General features: G+C 35.9%; 1 protein-coding gene and 1 pseudogene across 1 annotated transcript; both read right to left on the bottom strand.

The window, feature by feature from the left end:
- The window catches only part of LOC125840198 (caffeoylshikimate esterase-like), a 52,708-nt pseudogene extending 42,485 nt beyond the window's left edge, over positions 1–10,223 (bottom strand).
- On the bottom strand, positions 4,536–10,460 carry LOC125840197 (caffeoylshikimate esterase-like). Its single transcript, XM_049519162.1, has 9 exons — positions 10,308–10,460; positions 10,040–10,230; positions 8,911–8,940; positions 7,847–7,973; positions 7,619–7,765; positions 5,964–6,094; positions 5,735–5,872; positions 5,354–5,452; positions 4,536–4,959 (listed from the first exon to the last, which is right to left on the bottom strand). Exons 1-9 carry the CDS (start codon positions 10,351–10,353, stop codon positions 4,747–4,749), a joined length of 1,122 nt encoding a protein of 373 aa, XP_049375119.1. The 5' UTR covers positions 10,354–10,460; the 3' UTR covers positions 4,536–4,746.
- Positions 10,461–21,042: the final 10,582 nt, after the last annotated feature.

The raw sequence follows: 21,042 nt of genomic DNA, 5'->3' as shown, positions 1-21,042 counted from the left end.
GGAGTTAAAAAATAATGGCATGGACAAGCTTTTTTCTCAAACGACAATGACATATATCAGTCAAACTAAGTGATGACAAAAATGATTTTTTTTTCTTGTTTGACATATTTGAGTCTTTTCCCTTAATAAAAACCCAAGTGAATTTGAATCATTGTTATTTACTTTTATTTAATTTACTAGTTCATGGTAACGTGCATTGCACGTTTGTTCTTTATTTTTATGATAATAAATTTTTTATCTATAATTATTTTGAGTTATAATATGTAAATATTAGTGGAGTCATGAGTGATTTTTTATTTTTACTTTTTAGAATTGGTAACATGTCAGGAGTGAAAATTTGTTAACCACTAACTAATAATCTCTTTTACTACTTGTTATATTCGAATTCAATTTCTATTATATATTTTTCTCTTTAAGATTGTTATTCTTTTTTCATATTTAGTAAGATACATTTTAATGTTGTTCATATTTGACTTTGAAGTACTCCTTCATATTAAATTAAATTACCTCATTTGTGAATATGTCTTCTTTAGAGATTTTCTCGTTTTCTTTTGCTCGATGTTGTTGAGGGAGAAGCATTAGTTATCCTTTTTACCTCGAAAGCCAGGAGACTAAAGCAAAATATAATTCCAATAAGTCATTGTCAAACTAAAGCTATCAAGGAGGCTCTACTTTGTAAAATACACATGCATTAAGTTATTAAAATCTAATTAAAAATACAATAATCAAATGTTAATCAAATTTATTAAAAATTACTCATGCAAAAAATTGCAAAATTGTTGGAGAGACATGCCGCATACCTCATTTGTATTGGCACAATTTTTACTAAAAGGTATATTCAACGGTCTGCAAAAGCATCACCTTTGATTTATACCTGAGATTAAAAAATTACATCATAAGTTCATAAAACAAAATTTTAGCAGTATACTTTCATGGGAGAGATCCAACATTTGAACAACAATTTAATAATATAATTTGAATGATAGCAAAAACTGAAAAAACTAAATGTAAAGAAATGCTTGAAAGAACATATGATAAGAGCTTTATGCTCTCTAAACCAAATTCAAATGTACAGTATTGTCATTAGAAGACAATGTGTAAGAGACTTAATAGGTATAGTGATTTCTTGAAGAGTTAAAAATCATTCAACTTTAATCGTGATTTCTTGAAGAGTTAAAAAGTCATTCAACTTTAATGGTGATTTCTTAAAGAGTTAAAAAGTCATTCAACTTTAATGATTTCACACTTGTAGAATAATAATAATTAATAATAATAATAATAATAATAATATGATAATGATAATTAAAAAGTTGAAGGACAATTTCATAATCCAACTTTAGATTAAGCACCTTCCCACTTATAATAATACTAGTTACAGTAGCCCGTGCTAGCACGGGCCCAACATATATTTTTATTTTTTATTTTAATTTATGTGACATTAATAAAATTTTAACGGCCAAACAATTTTTTTGTATGTTCTTTAAATTTTAAGTTGTTGATTATTGTGGTTAATAATACTTTATATGTAATTTTCAATATTCTCTTTGTCCCAATTTATGTGTCATTGATAGAATTTCGAAAGTCAAGCAAATTTTGTATATGTCTTTTAGATTGTGAAGTTAATTAATTATTATGAATTATAGTACATTTTACGTATATGTTACTTTTTCTATCCCAAACTATGTGACATTAGTAGAATTTTGAGAGTTGATCAAATTTTTTGTATGTCCTTTAAATTTTGAAGTTGCTAATTATTGTGTGATTTATAGTACGTTTCATGTTATTTCAAATAATATATGTTATTATCTCTATCCTAATTTATATGGCACTAATAGATTTTGAGCTTCAACCAAATTTTATAGATGTCTTTATAATATTTTAGGATTTAATTACCTCTTTTTGATTTTTAATCCATTAATATGCTTTCTTCACAATTATCAGTAGAGCTACATTAAACGGTGATGTGGCGCTCGCTATGACCTTCATTGTCATTTTTCTTTTTTCTCCTTTTTTGAATTTTTCTCAATGATATTATTTTTAAAAGTTATTTTCATAACTCACACTTCTTCATTTTCATAAATTATACTTTTAATTAGTATTAATAATATTCATAACTTTCAAACCTTTTATATTCATAACCCCAAAAAATTCAATTTTACATTAAATTAAAATACTCAATGCCTTTCTTTCTTTGGAGAGAAATGACATTAAATTAAAATGTTTGCCTCAATATGCTTAAGATGCTAGAATTCTTAAAGTTCATTTTAACTTTATGTATTCTTTTGTTGGAATAGCTTTCTTTTTATTTTGTATGTAGTTTGTTGATGATTTTTAAGAATTTTGTTTTTTTTTCCTTTTTGTTAATCTTATTAGAACGTTTGTTATATATGTTGTATGTTGTTTAATATATTGATAGATTTTTAGGATTTTTTTATTTTTTCTTTATGTTAATCTTATTTGAACTTTTATTGTATTAAGTAAAAAATATTGTAATTAATTCTACTAAAGATTCACTAATTGAATGCTGAGAGAAATTAATTAATGTGAGAAAAGTACTAAAAGAAAGACTTAATCCTACTTCATCCGTCCAATAATTATTGTCTATTATACTATTTTGGAATGTCCTACAATACTTGTGCACTTTATGAAATCAATGGATAGTTTACCCCTTATCATTATCTAAATTGATAATTATTTATGTATGATTTGTAATATCTTTTACGCAATTTTCAAATAATAAAGGTTATTTCTTCTTTCTCAATTTATGTGGTACTAATAAAATTTTGAGATTCAATCAATTTTTTTTGTCTTTAAAATATTCTATTGTTAATTAGTGTAAATTATTGTACTTTCTAAGTAATTTTCAAATAATATATATGATTTCATTTGTCCAATTTATGTGTCACCGATAAAATTTGAAGAGTTAATCAGATCTTTTACATATTTTTATATCTTTTGAATATTTAAGTAAATAATTATTGTGATTTATAATATTTTATACAATTATTTTTAAAAAAATTAAACAACAAACAAAATGAATTCATCATAGGAAAATTACCAAAGCATCCTTCAATACATCAATAATGGGTCCCACTTTTTGTTTAAAAAAATATGCATATTGGGAGGATATTTTTGTCCAAAGTGGAATTAGAATAAGTATAAAGCATTAAAGTCTTTTAAAATTTTAAATTGTTAATTCTTATTGTATGATTTGTAATACTTTTACGTCATTTTCAAATAATATAGGTCATTTCTTCTTTCTCAATTTATGTAGTACTAAAAAAATTTTGAGATTCAATCAATTTTTTTTGTCTTTGAAATATTTCTAGCTGTTAATTACTGTAATTTATAGTACTTTCTAAGAAATTTTCAAATAATATATATTATTTCATTTGTCCCAATTTATGTGTCACCGGTAAAATTTGAAGAGTCAATCAGATCTTTTATATATTTTTATATCTTTTAAATATTTAAGTAATTAATTATCGTGATTCATAATATTTTATACAATTATTTAGTATAGTAAAATAAATTTAAAAGAAACAAACAAAACGAATTCATCATAGGAAATTACCAAAGCATCCTTCAATACATCAATAATGGGTCCGACTTTTTGTTTTTAAGAAATTGCACATTCGAAGAATATTTTTGTCCAAAGTGGAAATATTGTGTAAAAAATGTGTATTTATTGTGATTTTGAATGTTTTGTGGGGTAATAGGACGCACGCAAAGTTAAGGTGTCTTTTTGAAAATCTAGAACAACTTCAAATATCATTTAATGTTTTTTCTCAAAATCTAATTTACTTTCGTAAACTATGTGTCAGATCAAAATCAGATTAACAAATTTAAAAGGAATGAGTAATATATAGCTCATACAATGACATATTTATTATTTAAAAGAAGTACTCATTTTGGTTGGAAGCTAATAAGATAGTTACAATGTAACTAAATACTATAAAAATATTTTGCATTATGGCTTATTTTATATATATATATATAAATGGGCCCAAATGAGGTAGATAATTAATGGTGTTAAATTGTCCAATAATATAAATTTTAAAGGTACAACCATAAAAGAAGAATGTACAACACTATCTAAGCACATATCATCCAACACTTGTCATGTGCTAAGTAGTAGATATTCCCACTTATTATATATAGTAATATGATGCTATGATTTATTGCAATTGCTAGTTAGAAACACAATATTCAAACTCATTTTGCACACTTGCATTTAATTATAGTCAAAAAGTAGAATTAGATATTTGCTAATCATAAACCTTTTGGTTTAGTAATTAGTATATTACATGTTTGACCACGTATACTTCTATGTGCATTTGGACACAATAAATTTTTGGTAGTTCACTTTCCTTTTTTTTATTTGTTAACCTCTTGAGGCGTCTATTCGTTATTCTCATCTTGATCACACGTCTGTCAATCCAACTAAAGCACGCCCTTCTAATTCAATTTTTTTGTTTGTTTGTTGAAATCAAGTTTTTTACACACTTTTGAAGCACAATATTTCAAACAACAAAGATAGAAGCATTGCTTTTTATATCATATAGAACATTCAAATCTTCAATATTTTTTCTTTACAAAATAATAAGTTGAAAAAAAAAATAGAGGGGCAGGAAGTACATCAGGTTAAATCTTAGTTTCTTACTTCAGCTCTATCCCTTGCCTTCCTAATCCATGAAAAAATGGGCAGAACAAAAATGAAAAAAATAAAAATTGGAGAAGTAATTACTAGGAAGTATGCTCATCCAACCAAGAAATTATGTCACCAAGAACTTTAAGTATCATCTCATCCGGCTCACCCTCGAGCAAAGAATGATACGCATCCTTATAAAGGATCAGTTTCTTGTCCGAACTACTTGCCTTCTCGTACAATGCTTTGCTGATGGATGGATCAGTCACTCTATCATTCTCTCCATGCAATATTAGCAATGGCAGATAGACCTACAAAATCGTAAAACTGTTAGTTATTGTTTAGATATCCGCTTTCTCCTATTAATCCCCAATTCATGCATCCCTCTCGTTTTCAGAAAGGAAAATTCTGAAGGACACTTTTCTACAATATTTGTCAAGCTAAATGGGCTTGAACTCTTTCAGGACTACAAGAGCAGCAAAAGATGCACCATCTTGAATGAATTACAAAGTCAAAACTAGTGGCAGGTATAATGACCAGAAACAGTTAGCAACACCAACAAAGATATGCAGCGAGGACAATTGAGTTTCAAGTTTCCAATCATACACTTACTGGCATTCAAAGGCACAAGGTCCAATCACTAATAAACAGTAAATATGATGATAGTATATACTACGATAAACAGAAAATAAAAACACATGACACCTTATCTAGTTGCTTCTCTAATTCTTGGGTGGTATTCAATAACTCCACTGCAGTTTGTAGACGGGGTTTGTGCTTGTAAGCAATGACATTATAAGCAGCCTGCATGCAGAAGAAAACAGTAGAGAGTACATTATAACATGAAATCCCACGAGATATAAACATGTTGAAGCCGGTGATTGTAATTATTATGTTCAATAAATCAAGCATTTCATATTGAAAGCCCCCTTATGCAAAAACCTTTTTTCAGGTGAGTGAGAGAGCTAATGACGACTATAAATTTCTAAACGACTCTTGTACTACTAACCTCTAATATCATGTACTCTTCCCGTCCTAAAATTGACATATGTCTAAGAGCCGTTACAGAATAGAAAGACCACATACCTGCTCTCTCTTCTTCACATCTCTGAATGCTAACTCTGCTAGATCCTGCTGCGGAACTAGCTTTTGCTTTGGAAGAAATTTTGCTATGCCCACTAGAATTTGTGTAACTAACCATGGTGGTACCATGTCATCTGCAATCTGTACAACAATACCATTCATCAATCAAAACTATGGATCTAATTAAGACGATAACATCAATTAAAATTGAGAATAGTCTCCAGAAACTTACTTTGCACATCGGTGCGAGAAGAACAGCGCCGTTCCATGCATCAGGTTGCTTCATGTGCACCATCAGAGCTACTGCTCCACCCATTGATTGCCCAAATAGGAAGCTTGGTAGGTTGCATATCTCTGGATTTTCTGCAGCCAGCATTTAACTGTCAATTGCTTTTTCAGTAGTGTGTCAAGTCGAATAAGATGTAATTAGGTTATTTTCCACTACTTGATTTTGGGACCTCTTGCCCAGACGTATATGAGATGTCATTTGCCTGGAGAGAGTTGTATTAGGTATAATACATTCATGGAGACATCAGATTTAAGAACTTGGTTAATACAGCCTAAGTTTTTATGTTTTTGTCCAATGTAGGACGACATCTGTGTTATAATTCCCCCATCTCCAGAAATGAGCAACACCCTGCATATGGCATACCTAAAAATCTAACTTCTCTGGTATGAAAGATGAATCTATTCTATTTCACTATCCGATTGCCTTAGGAGATGTCACATCATAATGGGACTTGACCAATAATGACCATGTTCCAACATTGTCAGCATGCCCAATGTTCAAAGCCCCTGTTAATACTTAGAAGATCAACTCGAATGACTGACACTAATTTGGTTTCATTCAACTGCCAAAAAAGTTCTCCCTCTGTTCCCGTAGTGTTTACTTAAACTCCTCTCTAGGTTTTCTCAATATAATTCTTGCTTATCTAAAGAAATGCTCTCTTGTGTCTAGGGGATTCAACAATTTATATATATGCACATAAAGAAGACTTTTTATATAGCTGCATATATAGTACAATTTTTTGGCGAAGGGGATTCAGTTGAACCCCTTCTGTGACCGTGGCTTCGCCTCTGTCCAATTTGGGCCCTCTTATTTCTAAGTATATTTTCAAATTTACTCATTAATTACATACCTAATGTCAAAGTAGGAGCAGAAATATAGAATAACAAGGGAGGGTGTTTAATTGGTGTACATGACAGACTTCTTCATACCCTAAAACATTTTAGAATGTGGAAGGAACACACGGGGGATCTGCTGTTCATCATTTAATGCCCTAGTCATCAACATTACTTGACAAAAATGAAGAAGGATGAGGTAACTTAGCACCATGAGTGATACTCGAAGTTATGAATAAATAATGAATTTGTGAGTTCAAATTTGATTTGGAATAGTAATAGGATATGATCTTTTAGTTTGTCGCACAGTTACATACACTGTCAAACTTTGAGGCCTTTTTTCATTCTACAAGGAACAAAATCACAACATGCATTTTTTAAATAGTTCACTCTCTCAATCTTTCTTCTTGACAAAATTGACTATTCATTTATGACCATAATAAGCTGAACACAACATTTTTTTTAGAAAGAAAGTGCCAGAAGTTCAATCAAACAGATGAATGTTTACTCCATTAGCAAGACACTTTAAGCTCATCCATTGCTTAGCTCAGTAGGATACTCTTCCAACTGAATGTTTGATTTAAATATTGTCTTTTGTCTTTTCATGCGTTCGAATCTTAGCTTTTGCATTCATCATCTTTAGTTGGTATATCTTTTCCTTAACTAATTAATTCTGGCTTCTACATTTTACCAGAGTCTCGGACCTATCAAAAGAATCCATGAGATGAAAAAGGTGATAAATAAGTTCACTGGGGCAAGTTGTACCTTTCGCCTTCGAGTAATGCTCAATGACATCATCAACTAACTTGTCAAAACTTGGTATATAGCCATGAAGACCTTCTGAAAGACCAAATCCAGGATAATCCATGGCAAATACTCCATAACCGGAAGATGCTAGTTTTCTTGCAATGCCTAAGAAGAAAGACAAGTTTCAGGAACAATCTCCCAAGGAATACTAGTCTGAGACTTAATACGTGTTTGCCAATCACAAACCTTCAACAAAAAATGTGCATGTATCACCATAACCATGACAGAAGTATACCATGGCTTTGGGGGGGATTGTCTCTGGAAGCCAACTTTTAGAGAAGATCTCTAGTCCTCGAGAATTAACCTCATATGACTGCGCCACCAAATTTCACAGAACTATGTAAAGTAAAATACATAACAAATCATGAATATTATACCAAAATGCTAATATTAGATGCTATAAATTACCATATATTTAGACTCTTCTCATTTGCTTGGCACTACTAGGAAAAGGAAGACAATATCCAGTCATAGTGCATAGTTCAGGTGAATTAAGTGAGCTTTCTCAAACTATCCCCTTCATTCCTTATTGAAAAAGTTGAGATAATTACCGCCTTCATTCAATTTGTTTCACAAAAATTAGAACTCTTTAACCAAACAGATCTTTCCACAGTTACTCTCTTCTTTCCCCTTTAAATTTGTACAGCGATACATATTTCATTCACATGACAGAATAAATACATTTAAATGATTGGAAATCAAGTTTCATTTGATGTCCTGAAATTAATTTCATACTGCATGGTCCCCCATAATCTTAAGAAAATAAAACCTTCTTGACTATTAGAGAAAAAAAGATGACTGTATCTTGTCATATTCTAATTCACAATTTTATAAGATTCTTTCATGGCAAGGTCCAATTTTCTTAAGATAAGTTTTAGGTATTAATTGCTTTACATACTTGATTTTTGTATTGCTTTACTTGAGCCTCAAGGCAGGGTAAGGCTGCATACACACCACTACCCCATACCCCACTTGTAGGATCACATTGGGTATGTTGTTGTTGTAAGTTATAAGTGTTAAAGATATTGTTGCACACAAAAAAAATCTTGCTGCGCTAGAAAAGGCATTGAAGTAACTATGAGATGTCATATTAGCTTCATCAAGAATTCAAACAGAAAAGATGAAAAGAAAAAGTACAGGCAGAAGTAATTACACAAGAGATCATTTTGTTTTAGAAGAGAAATAGGATGCTTCCAGAATAACTTGAATTTTCAAGACTGGAAAATGAGGATGTAAGAGAAAAGGTTTACCTCCTTCATCTTCAATCTAGCATGTGGCATCTGTGTGAAAGCAAATAAAGAATCATTAAATCAGATTAAGAACACGTAAGAAACATGACACTTTCTAAAAGGATTCAGTTTCTCATTAGCACTATCTGCAGTCGCTGAAAAATTAGAAAGTTGAAGAAGTGTTTATAAAGTCTCAACTGTCATAACTCGATGCACATACTTAAACAATTTTTTTATCACACAAATGATACCATTCCTCAGAATACATCAACCACAAGTGTCCTTTCATTATTTTAAGAATTGAAAGAAGAAAAGAGAACAGAAACCACTTGATTTTCATTGGATAGTTAACTGGGTTAAGGCAATTTTCTTAAAGGTCTTTTTGAGCTAGTAAAACTTTGATTTTTCTGCCCTTTGATTAGGAAAAAACTGTAGTACTGCTGCTTTTTCAATCAGTAAAATGTATTACTGCTGTTTTAATCAACTAATGACAGAAATAGGGAACGGTCGGTCTTGTTATGCCCTTGAATCTAAAGGTCAAACATGAACTTATGCGTTGAATGAATAGTGAACAACTTAAATCCCCTCTCTTCGAGATGATCTATCTGTAGATGCTTCATATAATCTTGGTGTAATATGCATGTTATACAATCCTATAATGAAAAGGGTGGAAATTTAAGCAGGATTGCAGTCTATAGAGCAAGATTTTAGGTTCCACACAACTATGTCAATCCCTTTGAAGTTGACAATAATCAATCTCTTAGTCCCAAGTAAGATACACTTTCTACTTTCATCAACACAAGACAATCTGTTCAGTCAACTAATCAATCAATTAACTAAATCTCAATCCCAAACATCATTTTGACAAGTAAAATATACATGCCTCAATCAATCTCAAACTAGCAGTGTGACCAAATGAATTCTCTTATATCCAGTTTATCAAGTCAGAAGCAATCAAAATCCAATCTTTAAAGCTGACAATGAATCTTTTTCTACTAAAACCATCAAATAGGGATGTCTACACAAATAGTCAGACAAATTTACTGTTTACTTTTCTAGCCGGTATACATAGATTATACACATCTATTATTAGCTTAATCAGTCAGGCGGATGAATATTTAGGTTAATTCTTCAATCAACTAAGCAGTACCTTAAAGAGACAATGATCAATTGACAACTGAATATCCTTAAAAGCATCCCTAGCATGACGTCTTGCTCCCACTTTGTCCATATTAGCATCTATTATCTTCTGCAATTCCTCACTTATACCTTCAAACTTCACTGACTTCCCCATTTCTGCTTTCTCACTCTTTACACAATTGGGTTTCCTTGTTTTCAATGCTACAATAAATAAAAATCAAATCTTGAGAATACCCAATGAAGGAAATTCAAGAAAAAAGGAAAAAATTTGGGCATACCATCAAATGAATGCCTCCTAAAAAACTTATCAGACTTCAAAGCCATGGCATTATAATAGGATTTCAAGAAAAAAAATTATTATTTTATTGGGATTTTCTTTAATTGTATTCTTTTCCTTTTTGTTTACTTTTACTCTGTCCAGCAGATATTTTTTGGTAAAATAATTGGATTCTTTAGAAGAGTAATCTAATTTTCTTCTAATTTGATGAGTCCACGTGACTGCTGTCATATACTATTAATTTAATCAGAAGTTGACAAATGAATATCGACCTCAACTATAAACGGAATAAGAACACTAATGTTGAGGTTTGAATTTAGTATTTGTTTCTTTCTCTCGTAAATATATAAATTCTTTTCCATTTGTATTAATTTCACGGGATATATTTTTATTATTATTGTAGATGTAATTGTTGGATATAATAAGAACAAATGAAAAATGGAACGAATATGAAATATTCTATTATGCTTTAATAAAAAATATTTCTCACTTATTGTCATTGATGATGAAAAAAATAGTTCAAATTTTTAAATAAGAAAACGCGTTGACTTGTTGTTAAAAGGGGCTTTGACTTTTGACTAATGATTGATCAAAGTTTACCCGAATGACCTAGTGTGTTCAGTAGGCTTGAAACTTGTTTTGATATTATTTTATTTCTTATTTATATTTTTTGCCATTTTTTATGAGCTTTCGCTTTCACTTTATTAATGACTTGTTAATGCGGTAATAAAAATTTGTGTATTACTTCACAATTGTGCCTCAATCACCAACAAGCTTTCACTTTATTAATGACTTGTTAATGCGGTAATAAAAATTTGTGTATTACTTCACAATTGTGCCTCAATCACCAACAAATGATCTCTTTTATTTTTTATTAGATTGAACCATCATTGTCTATTTTCAGATTACTTGCACGAAACTATCAATTTTAATTTTAAATGTTCAAAGAATCGTATAATATGTCCATAAAATCTCTCAAATCAAAGAAAAAAAACAAGTAAAATAATCAATTATTCAACTTCCCTTTAACCTTTTAAGTCAAAGGCATACAAAAGTTTGCCTAAGTTTTCATGACAAGTTTCTAATTTTCTGTCGATGGTCCTCAAAAATAATCTTTAATAATAATTAATTAACGATAATAGTTTAATTAAAATTGAATATGTTTCTTTAGTGACAACTAATACTCTTTGTAAATGTCTTTAAAGTCTATAGTGACATTGGATCCAATAACAATTACTAAAATGCCGATAAATATTTTAGCACTCTTTATTAATATGTATTTTATTACAACTAAAAGTTATTTTTGTTATAGCATTAATATTATTAAATTATTCAATGTTTCGAGAATCGAAATATAAGATTTGGAAAAAGATTGAATCGAATATTTTCAAGGATAAACTACACTATTAGACATACATCACTACCATGTATACTAATCTTACCTCTACTTTCAAACAATTAAATATAGAGATTATTGACAATGGACAACAAAATTACATCGTCAGTTCATTTTTGAAATACTCATTTCTCTTAATTTAATTATTATATTTTCACATTTAATGATTAATGAATTTTCAACTTCCTTTTTTATTTTTTTATGTTTTAAAACATATTCAACAGGTAAAGGATCCCAAAACTTGGGGTGCTCATTGAACAAGAATAATAATTTATTTCAAAATCGAATGAGATATTTTTTCCCCATCTAAAATGAAAAGAGTTGCATCACATTGAGACATTGATTCAATAATTAGTAAGAATGGAAAAGACTTTATTTTCTGCCTGGAAAAATTGACGTAACTTACGTAAGAGTTTTTTTAATTTCACAAATTGGTTAGCTTATACGAAATAGTTAGTTTATATAAAATTCAAGATATTTAAAGTAATTTTAGTCATTTTTATAATATTTTAAATGATAAATATGTTTTTATATAATTAGTATATTTTATAAATATTTGAAAATCATCTCAAAAGATTTTACATTTTTTAGTTAATTATTTTATTAATTTACTTTAGTTTAAATTATGGTTATAATTTTAAAATTATCTAGTTTTTCATTAAGTTAATTATTTCATTTCATTAAGTTAATTATTTCATTTCATTAAGTTTAAGAAGGTTGTTAATTAATCTTATTTAAGATTTAGCCGAATTTAAGTAATTAGTTCAATTTGGTTATATTTTTAAATTTAATTGACTATAATTGCAATCAATTGAGCCAAATTCTCAATTTCCAATCTAACCTCTTTTCTACCTCACCTTAAACCCATTTTTGGGCCAAAGCCAGCAACCCAATACCCAATTATTTCCAGCAACACCCAGAACCCAAAGACCCATTCCAATAAGAGTCAATTAACTCGACCCAGTACAAAAAAAACGACCCCATTCTTCTTCCTCGCGTGCAAAAGACAATCCATCCGTACTCACCTTCTTCTTCGCGATTCAGCCCATCAATCGCGCGTACAAGACCGTTGTGACAATGGCTAGGTGTCGAAATCTCACCACTCGTTCCTTATTCTCTTGAAATTAGACCGTTTGAATTCTTGGCTGTCAATCTTGGAATTCGAATTTCGAATTCAAATCGATTCCGTTCTCCCATGATGCAAGAATGAGGAGTTGAAGCTAAGGTGGTTGTACGCTCAGCTTGTGAGGTTGTACCTAGTCGTTAAAGTCGTTAGGGCTGCATTGTTTATTAGTTTTATTTATTCAGTTAAGTCTCTTTTGTCTGTTGGCTTGTAGAAGTTTAGGATTGGACACTTAGGTCCTGCTAATTGTGGGAATAGGATACTTCTGGTCCTATTTGTTATTTTCTGTTTTGTCCTGGAGTTGCCAGTTGTGGCAGCGGTCCAGCTTTCTTTTAGCTATTTAAGCTCTGTAATTGTCTCTTCTCTTTATGAAATGACAATATGTTTAGCTAGAAGTAGAAATAGCTTAGCTTACAAGTTTACCTCTTTCCCTTTATCAATTTCTTATAGTGTTTCATTGTTATTCTTTTATAATTGCATAATTTGGTATCAGAGCACTTTCTTGAGCTCTGTGGGAGATTTAAAAATGGCTGATATGAAAGAAATCAAAAATATGCTTGATAGGATGACCATGGAGATGGCTAACTTCACAGTTAGACAGAATCAAATAGAAGCACACTATGAGAAGACATTCTCTGAGCTGAAACAAACTCTTGATGCTGTGAAGGAGAAGGACAAAGGCAAAACTGTTGAAGAAGTAGATGGGGGTGAGATATATACTCCTTCAGGCCACCCTATGGCTTGGGTCTCTGCTTCACAGGCTGGTGGAAATCCTAACATGGTGACTCCTGGTGGTTATCAAATGGGGATGGGGTCTCTGCATCAGTTGCAATCACCCATAGGGGGAGCCACGCCTCAAAATCAAGGTATGGGATTCGAATTCACTGGTCAGGATTCACAAGGAAGAGCTCAACATCAGATTCCAACGAGTGGAGGCCATGGACAAGCTCAAATGGGGTACCAAGGAGGATTTCAACAAGCTACTGGCCATTTCATGAGCAACATGTCCAAACTATCAAAAATTGAGTTTCCAAGGTTTAATGGCTCAGATCTCAGATCTTGGTTGTGCAAGGTAGATCAATTCTTTTCGCTTGATGAAATTCCATATAATCAAAAGGTTAAGATAACTATGTTGCATTTTGATGGTCTTGCCATAGAATGGCATTTAGCTTATTTAAGAAGTAGGCAACACCTTCCTTATCCTACTTGGGAAGAGTATTTGTTTGCTCTTACAGATAGATTTGGGGCTGAATTTGAGGACCCTATGGCTGAGCTGAAATTGGTGAAGCAAACTGGTAATGTTAAGGATTACCGGAATGAGTTTGACAAAATCATGACTAGACTAACCATACTGCCTGAATATGCTATAAGTGGATTTATCACAGGATTAAAACCGGAGATAGGGTACACTGTCAAGAACCACAAGCCTCTTTCTCTTCCACAAGCTTACCAACTGGCTAGGAACACAGAAGCTCAGGTGTATGCTCAACTGAAATTGACCAGACACCCTTCGTATGGTGGTAGCAACTTTCAAAATAAGGGAGGCTCTTTCAGTTCTTTCCCAAGAGGAGCTACTAATAAAAGGGACGTTGGTCCAACCAAGAGAGATACATCTGTCAATTTAAATAGAAGCAACAGCAAGAGGCTAACTCCAGCTGAGATGAATGAAAGGAGACAGAAGGGGCTATGCTTTTTTTGTGACGAGAAGTTCTTCCCTGGTCATAAATGTGGAAGCTCCAAGTCATTATATTTGTTGGAGGTGGACGAGGAAATTGAGGAAGATAAGGAAGAAGGGCTTGAAGAACCTATCATTGATGTAGATGCTGAAGAGGAACAAGGAGAGGTTTGTGAGATTTATGTTCATGCTCTTCATGACATTCCTACATTCAACACCTTAAGGGTTGAAGGATGTTGCCGGAAAAGAACATTGCACATTCTGATTGACCCTGGGAGCTCACACAACTTCATGGATGAGGAGCTGGCCAAAGAACTCAGATGTGACATCCAGATTGTCAAACCTTATGCTATCAATGTAACTGATGGCCATGACAGACAAACAAATGAGATTTGCAAGGCTTTCTCTTGGGTGATGCAAGGTTTGACGTATTCAGATGAATTTTTACTAATACCCTTGAGGTCTTGTGACTTAATACTGGGAGTTCAATGGTTGCTTCCACTGGGAGACTTGAAATTAAACTTTCAGAAACTGACCTTGGGATACCATTATAAAGGGCAATAGTGTATTCTCAAGGGCTCTGTGGATAAAGTCAGAATTGTACAAGCTAAGAGGTTGGATAAGTTGTCTAAGGCTGGTGGACAATTGTTAATGATCAGGGTAATGCCTGTGGAAGAAGAACGCGAGGAATGGGAGATGTCCATTCCTTTAGCTATCCAGTCTCTTTCTAAAGAGTATCATCAACTGTTTGTTGATCCAAAGGGGTTGCCTCCATCTAGAGGGCCTTTTGATCACAGGATTCCCTTGGAAGCAGATAACAATCTTATCAATATGAGGCCGTATAGATACTCTTCCACTCAGAAAGATGTCATCGAGAAATTGGTGCAGGATATGCTGGAGCAAGGCATAATACAACCTAGTTTTAGTCCATATGCTTCACTTGTTGTGCTGGTTGGAAAGAAGGATGGAAGTTGGAGACTCTGTGTGGATTATAGGGGCCTCAACAAGGTCACGATAAAAGACAAATTCTCAATCCCCATCATTGAAGAACTCTTGGAAGAGTTAGGTGGATCACAGATCTATTTTAAGATAGATCTCAAATCGGGTTATCACCAGATAAGAATGGCTAAGGAAGATATTATCAAGACTGCTTTTAAAACTCATGAGGGACATTATGAGTACTTGGTAATGCCATTCGGTTTTACTAATGCTCCATCATCCTTCCAAAGCCTCATGAACCATGTCTTTAAAGAACATCTCAGAAAATTTATATTGGTATTTTTTGATGATATCCTTGTATTCAGCAAAAGCTTGTCTGAACACTTGGAACATCTTAAAATCGCTTTTGAGTTATTGGTTAAACACAAGCTATGTGTGTAATGACCCTCCAGGTCATTTTTAAATTAAAGAATTCTTTCCCTCGTATAGAGTATTCCTGTAGCGACCCCAAGTCATTTATGACTTGCTGGCACTGACTGTTCGGTCGCCTGGTCGTTCGTTTGGGTTTTAGGCCCGTTTCCCTGTTTTGGAGATTTTTATAACTTGAAAAGTTGACTTTGGTCAACCTTCTTGGAAGACGTGCTCAGATGAAAATTCTGACAGCTAGGTTAGCTTCGGAAGATCGAGTTTGGTCTAGAACGACCTTTGTTCACTTCCCGAGGCTTTAGATGGCAGTTGTGGAATATGGCTCAAAACGATACTGGGTGTGGGACCCACTTTTCATCGACTCAATCTCCAAATGGAAATTCCGCCTTCACCGTTGAGTCCGAAATATCGTTTCCAATCAGATTCCATATATGGTTTGTATTTTTCCGACTCCGAACGAGTCCGAAACATCGAAATTTAAATTTGAAGGGTTGTAGAATTTTGACGCGGCGGTGACGTGGCAGAGCCACGCGATGCCACGTGGTAGAGGAGTGGAAATCTGGAAATTTCCAGAATTTAGGACGAATTTCGTCCTTTTTTTTCCCTCAACTTCAACATAAGATTGCTCCTTCATTTTGAGTCCAAATTAGGTGCTTCAAAACGCAAACTTCAAGAGAATTTCGAGGGGAATCTAGCGGTGATCTCAGAAATGCGAGAGGAGGCTTCGTTTGAGGTAAGGAATCGATTTTAGCCACTGCCAGGGTGATTTCCGGATTGAATTGTTGTTGAATTTTGAAATGTGAGATCTTGATCATCTTAGGTCCGTTTTGAGTCGTTCTTGAGGCTAACTTGTAGAGTTTTTCGCAAGGATCGTCGTGGTATAATCTGTTTGGGTTGGAAGGGTCTCGTTTTTCAAGAAATTGGTGATCAAGGGGCTGCCCATTTTAATTGTTGTGGCTGATTTGCGGTGTTTTAAGCATCTGTTTGTGCTAAATTTTGGGGTATTAGTTTAGTAAGATATTTGGGACGTTTTCACGGATTCGTTTTCGAGATTCCAATTGTGGGCCCCACAATCCCATTTTAGACCCGATTTTTGGTCCGTCTCCGAAAAATATAATTTTAGTGTCAATATATTCGTAATGACGAGGTGATTAACCTTTTGTTAGTGGGGAAGCATTTGGAGACCGTTCGGAGGGGAAAAGATCTGGTACCATGAGTTGGAGCACGCGTGGTCGGCTTTCAGGTAGGCTATGGCTTTCCCTCGTGAGATTGAGCATGTTTAGGCATTTGTTTATTGATTTGCTTGAGTATGGAGGGGTTCGGGTGTCGAGCATGCTAAATTTCTATAATTCCTGCCTTAGACCTTATTTCGGGAAAGTGTTGGATTATGACAGCATGTCTCTTGATATTATTGAATATCCATATCTTGTGGTGTATATGATAATATTGATTTGAAGTATGTTTGGACTTAGTCTAGGCTTAGACTAGTGTTGCCATAGACTAGCGAGATTTTGGATGTCGTTGTGTAGTAGAACTTTTTCGACGTCGTTTCGGACGGTCAGCTCCTTGTAGACTGATATAGCAGACTTGAGTCTGATAGTCGGTAACTCAGCTTATGACCTTGTATCCATAATGCCCTGCTTTTCTATTAGCTACAGTACCCGGTTAGAGTCCGTGGTCCAGCTTACTTATGTCCAGGCTTAGCTACAGTACCCGATTAGAGTCCGTGGTCCAGCTTACATGTGATCTGGTTTTGGCTACAGTACCCAGTTCGAGTCTGTGGTCCAACCCACCCGTGCCCGACCTTTGGTCTACAGCACCCGGTTCGAGTCCGTGGTCCAGCCCATATAGGTTGACTCATTAGCTATAGTACCCGGTTCGAGTCCGTGGTCCAGCTTGCACGTGGTGTATTCCCAATTCCTCACTAAAGCTTCAGTTTAGTCTTGATTACTCTCATCTGTAGGTTGAGGTTTTGGAGGTTGGAGAGATTCCGATTAAAGTCCGGGACGTAATGAGATCCTGGAATATGATTGGGAATGGTTCAGTTAAAAGTCCAGAAATTGGTAATATTGTGATAGACCTTCTAGCTCCATTATTTTACTTTAACTGCCGATGCATCTACCGGGCTTATGGGGGTCCGTGCAGGTGGTTTCTTTTATTGTGCACGAGCGTACCCGTCGAGTTTATGGGAGCCCGACGGAGTTAGTTAGATTACTTGTCTTTGTTGCCTGTATGCTCGTGTACATACCCCCATTTACTACTCTTTGCACTTGATGTGACCCTTTATTTGCATTTCAGTTCACTTTTGCTTATCTTGCTCAGTCGGCCTATGATGCCTACTGGGTACCTGTTGTTTTGGTACTCATGCTACGCTCTGCATCTATTTTGTGATGCAGGTCCGAGCACTAGTAGCCAGCGTTAATCGAGCTTGGAGTAGACTTATCTGGAGACGGGTGAGCACACGGCGTTTTGTACTATTTCAGTCTCCATCTGTACATATAGACTTGTCTTTTCCTTTCGAGACAGTCCAGTCTCTGTTGTCCAGTTTTGGGACTTGTACTCATTTTGTAGTAGCTCTGTACTGGTGACTTCCAGGTTCTGGGAGGGATCTTTATTTGTATATATGTTTTGGGTTGCTTCCGCCTGTTTATATTGTTATTTTCCTACTCTTGTTTAATTTCTACCCTTAGACCCATTACTTGTTGTTCCGGGTTACGGGTTGACGTATGCTGGTGGGTTATAGTAGGTGCCATCATGACTTGAGAAATCGGATCGTGACAAATTGGTATCAAAGCCCAGGTTCGTCGGTCTCACTTGTACAGAGCTAATGTCTAGTAGAGTCCTGCAGATCGGTACGGAGACGTCCGTTACTTATCTTCGGGAGGCTACAGATGTCTTTAGGAATGTGTCGCTTTTGTATCACTGTCGTGCATTGTTTGTCTTATCGGTTTCTGAAAATCTTACTTGTACCACTCTTTTATAGGGATGGCTCGCACGCGTGGTAGGGCCCCAGCTAGGGGTAGAGGCCGACCTCGAGGTCGTGCCAGAGCTACAGCACCACCCAGGACCGAGAGCAAACTCCGGAGCCGGTGATAGAGCCACCAGCAGCTCCAGCACAGCAGCAGCCGATCGGGCCCGGGACCAGCCCAGCCACCGCCCGAGCCTGTGGCAGCTCCAGATATACAAGTGATGCTCGTACAGATACTAGCTGCCATTGGGGGTATGCAGTAGGCCCCAGCTCCAGCCGTTCCAGTACCGCAGAGCCAGCCTACACCAGCGGTACCGGTTGTTCAGCAGCTAGCGGCACCGGTTGTTCAGCCTGACGATGTGGAGGGCGTCATGCCACTACGGGAGCAGAAGATGCTCGGGGTGTTCCTTAGACTATCACCGCCGAGGTTTTCTGGGGCAGTGGGGGAGGATGCCCACGAGTTTCTAGTTACTTGCCGTGAGCGGCTACAGACTTTGGGTTTAGTGGAGTCAAGAGGAGCAGACTTCACCGCTTACCAGTTAGACGGTCCCGCCAGGCAGTGGTGGCGTACATACTTAGAGACCAGGCCAGCTGGGTCTCCACCGGTCACATGGACTGAGTTTTCAGAGGCCTTCTTGGCCCGATTTATTCCCAGGAGCATCAGAGATCAGCTCAGAGATCAGTTTGCTCGGTTAGAGCAGGGCTCCATGACAGTATCAGAGTATGAGGCCCGATTCCACGAGCTCTCCAGGCATGCCGCCATGATATTACCTACTGAGGAGGAGAGGGTTCGTTGTTTTGTTCGGGGTTTGAGACTACAGTTGCGGATTGAGACTCAGTCTTTAGTCTCAGCGGGCCGCTCATTTCTGGATGTAGTGGACCATGCCCGCACTATCGAGCAGCTCCGTCGCGAGGCCCAAGGGGGCAGCGGCAAGAGAGCTAGACAGGAGGATAGCCATGATAGGCGCCGTTTCAGACCCCGAGAGTCTTATGATAGATCTCAGCAGAGGTTTCAGTCGGGTCAGTCTAGTAGCCCCTTCCAGGCTTCTCTCCAGGCATCGGAGGGTGATCAGCACCGCCATATTGGTTTTAGTGCCGGTCCTAGTCGGGGCCGAGATAGTTCACAGATGGGTTCTTCTGGCCAGGGGTAGCCGACCTCCAGCTCTCAGTCGACAGTCCCAGGGGTGTTATGAGTGTGGGGAGTTAGATCATTGGGCCCGCGAGTGTCCCCATCGCAGGTTAGCCTTACCCGCTCCACAGGCAGCTAGGCATGCGCCAGCACCTCCAGCTAGAGGCAGAGGCCAGGGACAGGACCGTAGGGGTGGTCACCAGGGTATACGGGGTGGTCCCCGAGGAGGCAGATTAGGGGGCAGAGCCGATGCACAGGGTAGGGGAGTCCAGGACCCACTTTTATGCAGCTCCAGCTAGAGCAGATGCTGAGACCTCGGACGATGTGATCACAGGTACAGTGTTATTATGCCATCAGCCCGCATCCGCCTTATTTGATCCAGGCTCTACTTATTCCTATATATCTGTTTATTGTGCTCCTCGATTGAGTATGATCCCAGAGCTATTGGTTGAGCCGTTGCGTGTTTCAACCCCAGTAGGTGATTCTTTAGTAGTGGATCAGGTATTTAGATCCTGTGTGGTGACTATTCAGAGGCGAGATACTAGGGTTGATCTTATTTTGCTTGATATGGTGGATTTTGATTTGATTTTGGGTATGGATTGGTTATCTCCCCACCATGCGGTCTTGGATTGCTACGCTAAGACCGTTACTTTAGCCATGCCTGGTATTCCACCAGCGGTGTGGCAGGGCTCTTGTAGTCGCACGCCAGTTGGGGTGATATCTTTTGTTCGGGCCCAGAGGTTGATGGCTAGCGGGTGTTTGGCTTATTTAGCTTATGTTAGAGATGTTAGTAGGGAGGGTCCTACCGTTGATTCAGTACCTATTGTTCGAGAGTTTACAGATGTGTTTCCTGCCGATCTGCCTGGTCTCCCTCCTGATCGTGACATTGACTTTTCTATTGAAGTAGAGCCGGGCACTAAGCCCATTTCTATACCACCGTACCGTATGGCCCCCGTAGAGCTCAAGGAGCTCAGTGTTCAGATTCAGGATCTCTTAGATAAGGGATTCATTCGGCCTAGTGTATCGCCTTGGGGTGCCCCAGTCCTCTTCGTAAAGAAGAAGGACGGTACTATGCGATTG

The sequence above is a fragment of the Solanum verrucosum genome, unplaced genomic scaffold, assembly GCF_900185275.1.
Source record: "Solanum verrucosum unplaced genomic scaffold, falcon-dt-bn FXZP01000180.1, whole genome shotgun sequence".
Classification (NCBI taxonomy): domain Eukaryota; kingdom Viridiplantae; phylum Streptophyta; class Magnoliopsida; order Solanales; family Solanaceae; genus Solanum; species Solanum verrucosum.
The sequence above is the reverse complement of the archived record's forward strand: the minus strand, read 5'-3'. Positions and strand labels throughout refer to the sequence as shown.